At 37.1% G+C, this 12179-nt stretch overlaps 1 protein-coding gene across 1 annotated transcript in view; it reads right to left on the bottom strand.

The window, feature by feature from the left end:
• Nucleotides 1–12179, bottom strand: part of Tfpi (tissue factor pathway inhibitor) — a 37094-nt gene that overhangs the window by 12834 nt on the left and 12081 nt on the right. Inside the window, exons 2-4 of the mRNA XM_059252845.1 lie at nucleotides 9936–10058; nucleotides 6209–6406; nucleotides 4585–4623 (exon numbers count right to left, since the gene is read on the bottom strand). Of these exons, the coding sequence (XP_059108828.1) occupies nucleotides 4585–4623; nucleotides 6209–6406; nucleotides 9936–10056 (358 nt within the window). The 5' untranslated portion in view covers nucleotides 10057–10058. The remainder of the gene's footprint in view (nucleotides 1–4584; nucleotides 4624–6208; nucleotides 6407–9935; nucleotides 10059–12179) is intronic.

The raw sequence follows: 12179 nt of genomic DNA, 5'->3' as shown, positions 1-12179 counted from the left end.
ACAAGTGCTCTACTATCAAAAGAGTATGCATTCATGCACTTCAGATACAGAGCCCAGAGTCCCCTAAGTTGGAAGTGACCTGAAAGCCTCCTCCCTGAGGACTAGTTCTCATAGTACCAGAAGGCACCATTCAAGCTTCCAAAGGAGTGAGGTGACCAACAGTCCTACCCAGCTATAACAACTATAAATAAAAATGACCAGAAGGACACAGAGTGCAGTAGTGGTACACATATCTTGACAGTAACCAACAACTCTATAATTGTACTTAAGACCCCATTAAACAAGAGAGAAATCATGCCTGATTCCAGAAACCAGGCCAACTACCCAGGGATAATGAAGTCATGGATCTTAGATGAGAACCTAAAATCACCACTAAATCTGCATAATCCCTAACTACATTCTCAATATTCACAGATAAGTGTCATCCTCATCCTGCACCAAGAAAACTTCTATTTGAGACAGGAGACACAGAAACCCACACCTAATTGAAATGCAAATTTATGAAGATCAATCCAAACTGATACATCTATAACACAAATCCTGCACCTAAGGCTAAGGGATCATTGTGGAAAAGTGGGCAGAATGAATGCAAGATCCAAGGGAATGGAGAGTTTGCTGTAAGATTGTGGCTCCTAGAAAGTCAGAAACTACACGGATAAAGTCTCACCAACATGAGCTGAACAAGAACAACGACAACAGACATGCTAAACATGAACTGAGGGGTTGGGGGCAAGACCGTGAGTCCTCAACCCTACACAAAGAACTACAGGCAACTGAGGAAAGCTGAGAGTCTGAGATATAGTCCCCAGGAAAGAGCATACTAACTAGCTATCCAATGCCAAATGGTCAGCCCTGAAAACATATGTGTGTATGTATGTATGTATGTATGTATATATATATATATATATATATATATATATATATATATATATATATATGAATGTATCTGGTAGATCTTTTGAATGTTCCCTTCTATGCGATGACTCTCCTCAGTTACCTCTCCACCACATAGTCTTGGGTGATAACAATGCCACTTTCTACTCTTAGATGATGCTTCTAAGACTCCATGACTGAGACCATGCTGTAAGTTGCATTCAGCATGATGCTCACAAAGTCTAGCCATGTTGTGGCAAGTAACAAGATTTCCTTCTTTTCCACAGCTGAATAGTTTCACACTGTGTGGAATATGACACATTTTCTTCATCCCTTTATTCACAGATCGAACTTCAGTTCATTCAGTAATCTTGCAGAATAATAATTCAATGAATGGCATGTGCAACCTATTGATTTCCCTTCTCGTTGATATGTACTGAGTAGTGGGGTTGATTACAATACTAAATGATAGTTCAATTTTTGATTTAAAATTTTGATGAGGAGCATCCATATGGTTTTTCCTAATTGCTGTATGGATTTAACAGGAATGAAATGACAGCTCATTTGAGTTTGGATTTGTGTTTCTTTGATGGCTAATGTTGTATAATCATTTCCTGTCATATTCCTGTCCTTTAGCATGAGTGTCACTATGATATGTAATTGAGTCATGTATACGAAATGGGAAAAACAGTTCTGTAAATTTTAATATTTTAAGGGGAAAACACATACATTCAATTCTCACTTTGATTAATTTTAGGACATAACTTTTCATGAAATTTTAAGTAATCTTAAAAATATACAAATTTGGGGGGCTGGAGAGACAGCTCAGAGGTTAAGAGCACTGGCTGCTCTTCCAGAGGTCCTGAGTTCAATTCCCAGCAACCACATGGTGGCTCACAACCATCTATAATGTGTTCTGGTGCCCCCTTCTGGCCTGCAGTACAGGCATACATGCAGGCAGAACACTGTATACATAATAAATAAGTAAATAAATCTTTTAAAAACATATACAAATTTTATGCATAAAAAGTTAATGAATGAGATACATTGCACATTAAAAGCAAAATTGTAATATAATTTATGCTAATGATCATTATTAATAAATTCTATATGGAAGCTTTCTTTACTTGAGACCCCCCCACAAATTATATGAATTTATTTTAGGAGAAAACTGAGAATGCACACATGTAAAATAATTTTTAGGTCTATAAATTAAAACCAAAAAAGAAGGATTATAAACAAAGTAATTCTCCATATTCCTTAAAGTGTCATTCTTTTGGAATTGCATACAAACTTGTGTTGTAGAATATTATTTTAAGGTGTATTACTTTTGTTTATGTTTCATTTGTTTAACTCTGTGAAGCTGTGTTACTTTGCCTGTCTAAAACAGCTGATGGTCTTATAAAGAGCTGAACAGCCAATAGCAAGGCAGGAGAGAGAAAGATGCAGGGCTGGCAGGCAGAGAGAATAAATGGAAGGAGAAATCTGGGAGGAGAAACAAAAAAAGAGCAAGAGAACAAGGAGAGGAGGATGCTAGGAGCCAGCCACCCAGCCACACAGCCAGCCATGGAGTAAGAGTGAAAGTAAGATATACAGAAGTAAGAAAAGGAAAAAAGTCCAGAGGCAAAAGGATAGATGGGATAATTTAAGAAAAGCTGGCAAAAAACAAGCCAAGCTAAGGCCAGGCATTTACAATTAAGAATAAGCCTCATGTGCGATTTATTTGGGAGCTGGGTGGCGGACCCCCACAAAAGAAGAAAACAACAACAACAACACATTTGTGGTAAATGGTACTCAGTTATAATTGCATAAGAATATTGATGCAAGCCATACAGCATCTTTCATAAGCCGTAGAAGTATAATGCCAACTTTTATGCATGCCTACATCCCAAGAAATTACTTATGACTAATCTTTCTTTCTGAGAGAGTGGCCTGAATCTTCATTATCTTTTGATTTTCTTTTGATATCTTGTAATATTGTTATTATCATTAAACTTGGGAATTGAAATCAATTTCAATCCTGTTTCAATGCTAGGTAGCATATCAACTTCAATTTGATGGAATTTTTAATATGGAGTAAATGAAGCAACTAAATACTTTTAACATTTATATGTTCAAAGCATTGATCTTTTTAATATTTAATATTAAAAGTGATTGTTTCTTGAATTCCAAGATATATTTTTACATTCTATCCTTACAATAAAAATTTTCTGGAATTTAACTTTTCTCTAATTCTGTGTTTTAAAGGAACTCTTAATATTTTGATGATGCTATTTCCATTCACAAAAAATATCTTCTTTCACTTGTAGACAAAACTCATTTTATAAATGTACTGTTTTCTTGAATACTAATAATAACTATGACTTTACTTAATTGGAGTACTGAACATTGTTACCAAGATAATTCACTATTTGAAGGGATACACTTTTAAAATTATAAATAATCACTTTTATTTGTTATACAAATTGTGATTGAGTTTATTTTATTCCTTTTGTTTGTTTTGTTCTTTCAAGACAGGGTCTCTGGCTGTCCTGGAACTCGCTCTGTAGACCAGGCTGGCCTCAACCTCAGAGAGCTACCTGTCTCTGCCTCCCGAGTGCTGGGATCAAAAGCATGTGCCATGACAATCCGGCTATTTTATGCATTTTTAAATTGAGTTCTGGTAAGTTATGTCTGAAGATTTCCAATTAGTAAAAAATATTTTCAACTGTTTCCCAGATAGGTGAGAATTAAAACTGTATAAAATTTAAGTGCACCTTGGATTTTGCATCTTTGCTTCCTTTAAATAACTTTATCTTCTCAGTATTTTGAGTTAAACAGCTTGATTTTCTTTGGATATTTTCCTATTTAATGCAAATATCGTAAGTGGTAATTGGGTTAAATCCATTTTAGGCCTTTATTTAAAGCAGGTTGAACCTGGTGATTGGCACATCTTTTGGACTACATAGTAAGATCGATGGCAAAACAGGGGTGGGAAAAAATGGAGCTTGTTTCTCTTAACCCAATGATACTATTATTATAGCAAGTCCTTTAAAAGAGTTAGATCTAGTAAAAAAAAAATCTTCCTTCAAAAAGAATGTATGCACACTAACTAATGATTACCGTTAACTATCTCTACTCGCTTTTGTACACTGATAACAACTCAAGAACATACACACATGCAATGACATGTACTAAAGGCACACAGTGCTGAGATTAGCAATGGATTGGAGAACTAAAATGAGACAATCAAGGGCTACATCCTTATCTGCATGTTGTTAAAACAGCCTGTGTGGCTCTGGATCAGCGATTCTCAAACTTCCTGATGCTGCGACCCTTTAACACAGCTCCGCATGGTGTGGTGACCCCCAACCATAAAATTATTTTGTTGCTACTTCATAACTGTAATTTTGCTACTGTTATGAATCATAATGTAAATATCTGATATGCAGGATGTCTGATATGCCACCCCTGTGAAAGAGTTGTTCGACCTCCCTGAAGGGAGTCACGACCCACAGGTTGAGAACAAACACTCTAGAGAGCTGTGTACAAAACTCATGGCCCGTGGAGCCTCCCTACTTCACAGTGTCTGTGATGTCTAAGTTTCCACTTAAGGAAACATTATCTCTGATGTCATGTGGATTCAAAGTCAACCCGCAACAGAGGTATATAAACTGAATATCCAGCTGTCTTAGATAAATGCTACTAATTTTCACGTAAGTGAAAGTTCACCTGCTCCGGATGGTGTCTTTACAGTCTTCTTTTTATAACCTGTAAAAGAAAGTATGTGAATTAGCGGCCATCATTTATAATGTAATATTATGAACTTAAACTAGAACAATTACATAATCCCATTAATATTATCCTCATACAGACGTCTTAGTGACTTAAGTTTACTTTTATTATAGCCAGTCATTTTTGTTTGTTTCATTATTATAATTATTATTTGTTGTGGTGGTGTATATCAAATATAGGGCCTTATAAATGCTATGCAAAAAATCTACCACTGAATTGAACCTCTAGCTCCCACTTCCTTTTTTGAAAATTATTTTGATATATGAAAAAGTAGACTTATACATAGTAATAGGGTGTTATGTCATGTTTCACTACACGTATATATTGAGTAATGTTTAAGTGAGGCTAAATGTATCTACCCCCTCAAATATATATATATCAATTTTTTGTTTGTTTTTTTACGACATGGTTTCTCTCTATAGCTTTGGTGCCTGTCCTGGAACTTGCTCTGTAGACCAGGCTGGACTCAAACTCACAGAGGTTCGCCTGGCTCTGCCCTCCGAGTACTGGGATTAAAGGCATGCGCTGCCACCACTGCCACCACCACCACCATTAGGCTATATCAATTATTTTTGTTGAAACCTTTTAAAACTCCATGCAGCTTTTGGAATGTGTAATATCTTGCTGCCTGTAGCTCCCCAGCTATGCATTAGCATCAGATAAAACGACCAATAATAAAATTTGTAAACCTCGTTAAAATGTTATAAAATTATGATGTGACTACAAAGTAATAATATCCAGTAAAGTTTAATAATATGTTATCATGTGTTTTATAGTCCTACAGCAGTAAAAATCAACACCAAAGCCAGGTTAGGTAAAGTGTATACGGCAAGGATGAAATTTTGATTTTTTTTTTTTTTGCAGTATTAAAATTCCAATAAGGGGCTGGAGAGATGGCTCAGAGGTTAAGAGCACTGCTTGCTCTTCCAAAGGTCCTGAGTTCAATTCCCAGCAACCACATGGTGGCTCACAGCCATCTGTAATGAGATCTGGTGCCCTCTTCTGGCCTGCAGGGATATGTGCAGACAGAACACTGTATACATAATAAATAAATAAATCTTTTAAAAAAAAATTCCAATAAGAATGACTCCTTTCTAGGTCAGGCTTAGACTTAGAAGTGCTAAGCTGACTCACACAGCAGAAATTTGTATGCGTTAATATACTTATCTTAGGAGCCTAACACTCAGCTCTCTGATCATTATCTTCCAAGAAAAGTGCTGGGAGAGCATTGTTTTTAAGGGCGCAGCCAAGTCTATAGAAAAACAGTTCTCTTCCTGCCAACCCAGCTCCCACATAAGTTAATTGCACTCATTTCATTGAACCTATGAAGTTCCGCAGTCGACTTCAGGGTTCCTTCCCTTTTCACTGTAGGGGAGATTCTAAGATCATAAACGAGGCGTCATAATTTTATGATAACTGACACGAAGAAATCAAAAACAACAGTTGACTAGGAAATCTGGAAATGTAAACAATGGGATTTCTTGGGAAACAGCACTGTTTTTCTAAAATTACTAACCCTGCATTTAGACCCAGTAACCCAACAGGCTTCCTGGAAACCTACCTTTTATGCATGTTGCCTTACACTCTTCCAGGGTGTCAAATCGGTTTTCGTTTCCTAGGCATCCCCCGTATATAAATTGTTCACATTGTTGAGTAGCCATATTGAAAAAATAACTCCATATCATGGCTTTGCATGGCCCATCATCCATCTTCATGGCACAAAACGTGTGCTTCGGTTTCATCGGGGGCCGCTCGGAACCTACACGGTAAGAATAAAAATACCACACGTGTAATTCTCTACCAGCACTGTGATAATGCCCTTGCTGTCATTTTGTCAGATGTATAACTTCCATTCTCAGTTTTTTAAATAAGAAAACTGAAACAGAAAAGATAAATTATTATGAGTTCAGTGAAAGGAATGACCTGAGAGTGCATATGTGTTCCATGTCTTTGATAATTTATTAATGATCCTTAAAGAAGGTGCTAGAAGCTTTAAATGACATAAACTAATTAGTCCTCTAGAGGGCAGCAGTGCTCTGATAAACTAAAAGCTATCGGTACACTTTTGAACTACAAAATTATTTTCAATACCAAGATATGAATGGGCATCACTTCAATCTTTTTATATTAAAATATTTTAAAACAAAGTATAAATTTGTAGATAGATGATAATCTAGTAATAAATCCATTTTTTAAGTTCCTTGCAATTTTAAAATGTGAACTTTTGGAAAATATTTATATAAATTTGATTTAGGTTACTTTCCAATATCTTCTTCCCTTTGTATTTTATTATTACAGTTATCTATATTAAACAAATATCTTTTTCTAGCCATATCTTAATAATGTTAACATTCTAACAAAGAAATTGGAATGTTGTCATTTATTTATCTACTTCTTATTTGTCTACTTACTTATTTGTGTACATATATGCAGGTATGCTCGTGTGAAGAGGTGCACATACACCCTGACTGTTCTTCTTCAACTACTATCTATCTCTCACTAGCCAAGCACTCAAAAGGTAGGCTAGGCTGGCCAGCTTGCTCTCTGCACAGTAGGTTCCAGGAATCTGCCTTTGTCTTGCTTCCCACTACTGGGCTTATAAACATGCACCATCAAGACCCAGCATTTTTTACATAGATTCTGGGATGAAACTCAGGTCCTGGTCTTGCTAGACAAGCACATTACAATCTCTCCCCAGCCCAACCATTTATAGGACTAATAAAATTACAGTTAGACAGCTGTGGTGGTTGGAGTTAATCATCAACTTGCAGAATCAAGAGTCACCTGAGAGATGGCTTCTAAGCAGGTCCGGGGTCTGGGTGGGGGAATACTGATTAGGTTAATTGACTGGGAGGACCTGTCCACTATCGCTAGCTCCCACTCTCTGAGCTGGTAACCAGACAGTGTAAGGGAAAAGCGAGCTGGGCACAGACTTTGTCTTTCTGCTCCCTAACTGATTTATATAAGATCTTGCTTATTGAAATCTCAAGTGTGTGTGTGTGTGTGTGTGTGTGTGTGTGTGTGTGTGTGTGTGTGTGTGTAAAACAACAGAGCCCAAGTTCAGCCTGCTATTTGATAATTTTGCCACAAGAGGGTGAGAGTGTACCACAGAAGAGTTGTTTTCTTTTTTCAAAGCTGTCTGTTGTTACACTAATAATGGAATTTTTCTGACTAATTACAATTTCCCAGAACTTTGTTATAAAATTATCTGATGATCACAACTTTGTGATGTGGGTGCTATCTTCATCTTACAACAACAAAAAAAAATCGCAAAAATTAACTAAAAGTTGCTCCTGTTTATACCAGCTCATGATAGAATTGCCCTTCACATGCTGTTATAACAGGTATATTACACAATCTTTATAAGAATAATATTGTCATCACATGACTGTATGACTGAGATGCCCAATATGGTGTTTGGGTTAAACAATTAGATTTAATAATGTAATTTTCACTCAATAGCATTCTAAGAATTCACTTTATAAAGTTGGAAATCATTTTCCTATGAAAATCTTGTACTGAATCTTAGTTCCCTTCTTTGTGTCTTTGGATGTCAAAAAAAGTCTCAGTAGACTATGGGGTGCTCAAGGTCATGGGGTGCCCTGACTGCTAGGCTATTGCTCTTCTGGAGATTGTTCGTGAGTCTATGGTCTGCAGGTAACTTGCTATCTAAGGGTCCACTTGCTGTGTGCCTCTGGGTATTGTAAAATTAATTTAAAAACAAGCAGAAACAAAGCAAACCTAGATAAGACTTTGCAACTCATTGATCAAAAGAACTTCAAGTCGCCGGGCGGTGGTGACGCACACCTTTAATCCCAGCACTCGGGAGGCAGAGCCAGGCAGATCTCTGTGAGTTCGAGGCCAGCCTGGGCTACCAAGTGAGTTCCAGAAAAGGCGCAAAGCTACAGAGGGAAACCTTGTCTCGAAAAATAAAAAAATAAAAAAAAATTAAAAAAAAAAAAAACTTCAAGTCTACAATAAAATCAAGCCATAGCTGGGTGCAGAACCCCTGCCTGCAATCCTAGCCCTCTGAGGCAGGAGCAAAACCTCGTGAGTCCATCTGGACTATGCAGTGAGAACCCTCTACGAAGCTAAGAGAATTTAAGATTTTCCTCTCAGCCACCATTATTCCCTCCCATCAACTACAGTTTCAGGCTCAGAAGATGTATTTACTCGGCCTTCATTAAATGGGAAGACACTGAACAAATTCACTGGAGATGAGAATGTATACGTGGAACTCTGTATATATGTCAGAAATAAGATAGAATTTGGAGTATCGAGTTGTTCATATTTTCCATTACCAGTAACTTGAGCTCTACCAATTGTTTTGTATAAAATGTTACTTTGGGGCAAATACACAAATCTCTATGATGCCTGCTCCAGTTTTTTCTTTTTGCACTTATTGATATTTTCATTTTTGGCAGAGTTGATGGAGTTGAAACTCACTTCCACACTAGTTCCTTTGATGTCCAGCTCAACCAGATTCCTACATCAGTTTCCTCTCAGACGTTCTTATTTGGAAAACACTGGTAAGAAGGAGAGGACGGCTAAAGCTCATATCACGGTTCTTCTTCCTTTTCCTACTTTTCCTGGCTCCAATATAAAATCGTGTTGGTAAGAATCCCCCTCAGCTCTTTACTTCTTACAATATTCCAGAGCTTGTTCTGATGTTACTGTCTTACACAAAATGTCTCTCTTGCCAGGCAGTGGTGGCTCATGCCTTTAACCCCAGCACTCAGGAGGCAGAGGCAGGTGGATCTCTGTGAGTTCAAGGCCAGCCTGGTCTACAGAGTGAGTTCCAGGACAGCCAGGGCTACACAGAGAAACACTGTCTCTAAAAAACAAACAAACAAACAAAAGTCTCTCTTGCTGCAGTGACTTGATTTTGGATAGTCTAATAATTAACCCACTTAATACAAGAACTGTCTTAAGGAAAATACTACTTTGTTATAAAAAAAAAAATTCTAAGGGGGCTGGAATGATGGCTCAGCAGTTAAGAGTACTTGCTGCTCTTCCAGAGGATGAGGGTTCAATTCACAGCACATCCATGGAGGCTTACAACTGTCTATAACTCCAGTTCCAAAAGATCTAATGCTGTCTTCTGGTGTTTGAGGACACCGCATACACATGGTTCATAGACACACAAGCAGGCAAAACACACATGCACACAAAATAATAAAAAATAAATAAAAAATTCTAGCATAAATGAAAAATATTAATTTTACACTAAATTGAGAGTTTTAATGAACTAAAAGAAAAAAAAACAGATCAACTTTGCAGTACTTTACCTGTGATTTCTGCATGTCCATCAGCTTCCTCGGGCAGAGCAGTAAGCAGCTCAGGAACAACACTAAACAACAGACACACAGATAGCCAAAAGGCGTGTTCCTTCTTCATTATGTAAGCCATTTCTGAAATACAGAACGCAAACATGCTTCCTAAGTAAACAGTGCGGATGTGTCTGTAGGCTAGTAGGAATCTTGCAAATGTCTAAGTGAACTTAACACATCACATGTAATCCATATTCACGTGGTGTTGTCAACACATTCCGAAGTTCACCTTTGAAATGTATAAAGGTACAATCACATCCATACAGTGTACATTTGCTAATATTCAACAGGAGGCCATCTTTTAGTCTTGAAAATACAAAGGCAACTAATGAGAGATGCCTAAGTGCTAGTTAGTCGGATTGGTACTATCTCTCAAGTCGTAATCTAGATTTCGATATAGGTTGGGGAGGACACAGCAGAATAATGGGGTGGTGTTTTAAATGCAACCTAAAATGAATTGACAAAAACACGGTTTCAGTCTGAACAGGTCGCACTTGCCGTGACACTCAGCTACTTTTCTTTCTTAGTCAGAGCTAATTGTGTTTTGATTTTCCCAGCATTTTTTTTTTTTTGCTAACATTCTTAAAACAACTTCCAATTTTTTTATTACTCTTTCCCTCTTCCTCTCCTTGTTTCTTGTGGTATGTGTTTTATAACGCATTTCCTAACCAGGTTTTCCCTGAGATAAGCACACAGTAACTGCGCACAGTACCAGTATCTCTCATCCCAGCCACTCCCTGTCTTGAACTCCTCAGTTCACCTTTCCCCAGTTTAGGGAGAAGTGATGAGCCAACGCTTTTGCTCCCTGAAGGAAATGAGTTCCTGCAGGAAGTGTGGCATTTCCTGTTCCAAACTGATTGAAAGATCTAGATCTAAAAAGGAAAAGAAGTTGAAAAACATGTAGCTTTAAAAAAAAAAAAAAAATGACTTCCCCTGTGCAGTCAAGGGGAAAGGAAACAATGGTTGTGGGACTTTGATGCTTCAGAGAGTCAAGAGCAAACGCACTCTCTACAGCTACACCTTCTAACACCAGCATTTACTGTATACGTAATTGTTTTAGTCAATCTTTACTTTTATAACAGAATGCCTAAGACTGAGTAATTTTTAAGGTATAAGGATTTCTGTCATAGTTCTGGAGTCCCAAAAGTGCCAAATCAGGATACTGGCAAGTAGAAAAAAATAAATAAAAATACATGGATGGCCTTCTAATACATTAATAGTAAAGTAATAAGTGCCATTTTGCTTTCAGCATCATTAAAATCACTGACAAACTATGTAATCTTGTTTCTCATGACACATTGAAAGTGCTAGAACATATCTGAATTTTAGTTAGCAGCAATGTTAGATATTTGTAACTCATATAACATTATACAGACTGAGTAGGTTGTATTGAGGGTTTTATGTGTATATACATGTACATTTATGCATGTAACAATTAATGAAAAAAAGAAATCATGGCTTCAAAAGAGTCAAGGGGCACCAGTGTATGGAAGAGTTTGAAGGAAGAAAGGGGAAGGGGGAAATTATGCAATTACATAATTACTCAAAAAGTAAAAGTAATTAAAAATATACAACATATAAAAACAAACTACAAAAAAAAATTGGTCATGTGTTACATTGAGTGACCAATCTTCCCTCTGCAAGTTTTCGGACCCTTATATACATTTGTACTCAGTGTTGTAGGAAGTTTCGGAGTTTTGCTTGTTTGTGTGTTGATTTTGAGACAGGGTCTCACTATGTAACCCTGAATGGCCTGGAACTCAATATGTAACAGGCTGGCCCCAGACTCACAGAGATCTTTTTGCCTCTGTACCTGAGTGCTGGGCTTAAAGGCATGCACCACCATGCCCAGTCTCAATGGAACTTTTGAAGCAGTATTAATTTTAACTATTATCAACTTATTTACTACTCTGATTCTAACGTCCACTATAAATAGTGACCATGTATTTCATTTCCAACATAGTCTGGCCATGCTAACAGTACTAGTTTCAGTATTTTCCAGTGAATCTTCACCCACTCCCTGGTCTTCGACCACTGCCTACTGTTCTATAGCCCCACCCCCATTAAACAGTGAGCCAGTAGTAGTCTGCACCTGATTACAAGTGGAAGATAATCATCTATTCAGCAACATTTTTAACTATTTATTTATTTTTATTTATATGCATTGGTGTTTTGTCTGCACGCATGTTTGTGTGAGGACAT

The sequence above is a fragment of the Peromyscus eremicus genome, unplaced genomic scaffold, assembly GCF_949786415.1.
Source record: "Peromyscus eremicus unplaced genomic scaffold, PerEre_H2_v1 PerEre#2#unplaced_300, whole genome shotgun sequence".
In the NCBI taxonomy this organism is placed as follows: domain Eukaryota; kingdom Metazoa; phylum Chordata; class Mammalia; order Rodentia; family Cricetidae; genus Peromyscus; species Peromyscus eremicus.
The sequence above is the reverse complement of the archived record's forward strand: the minus strand, read 5'-3'. Positions and strand labels throughout refer to the sequence as shown.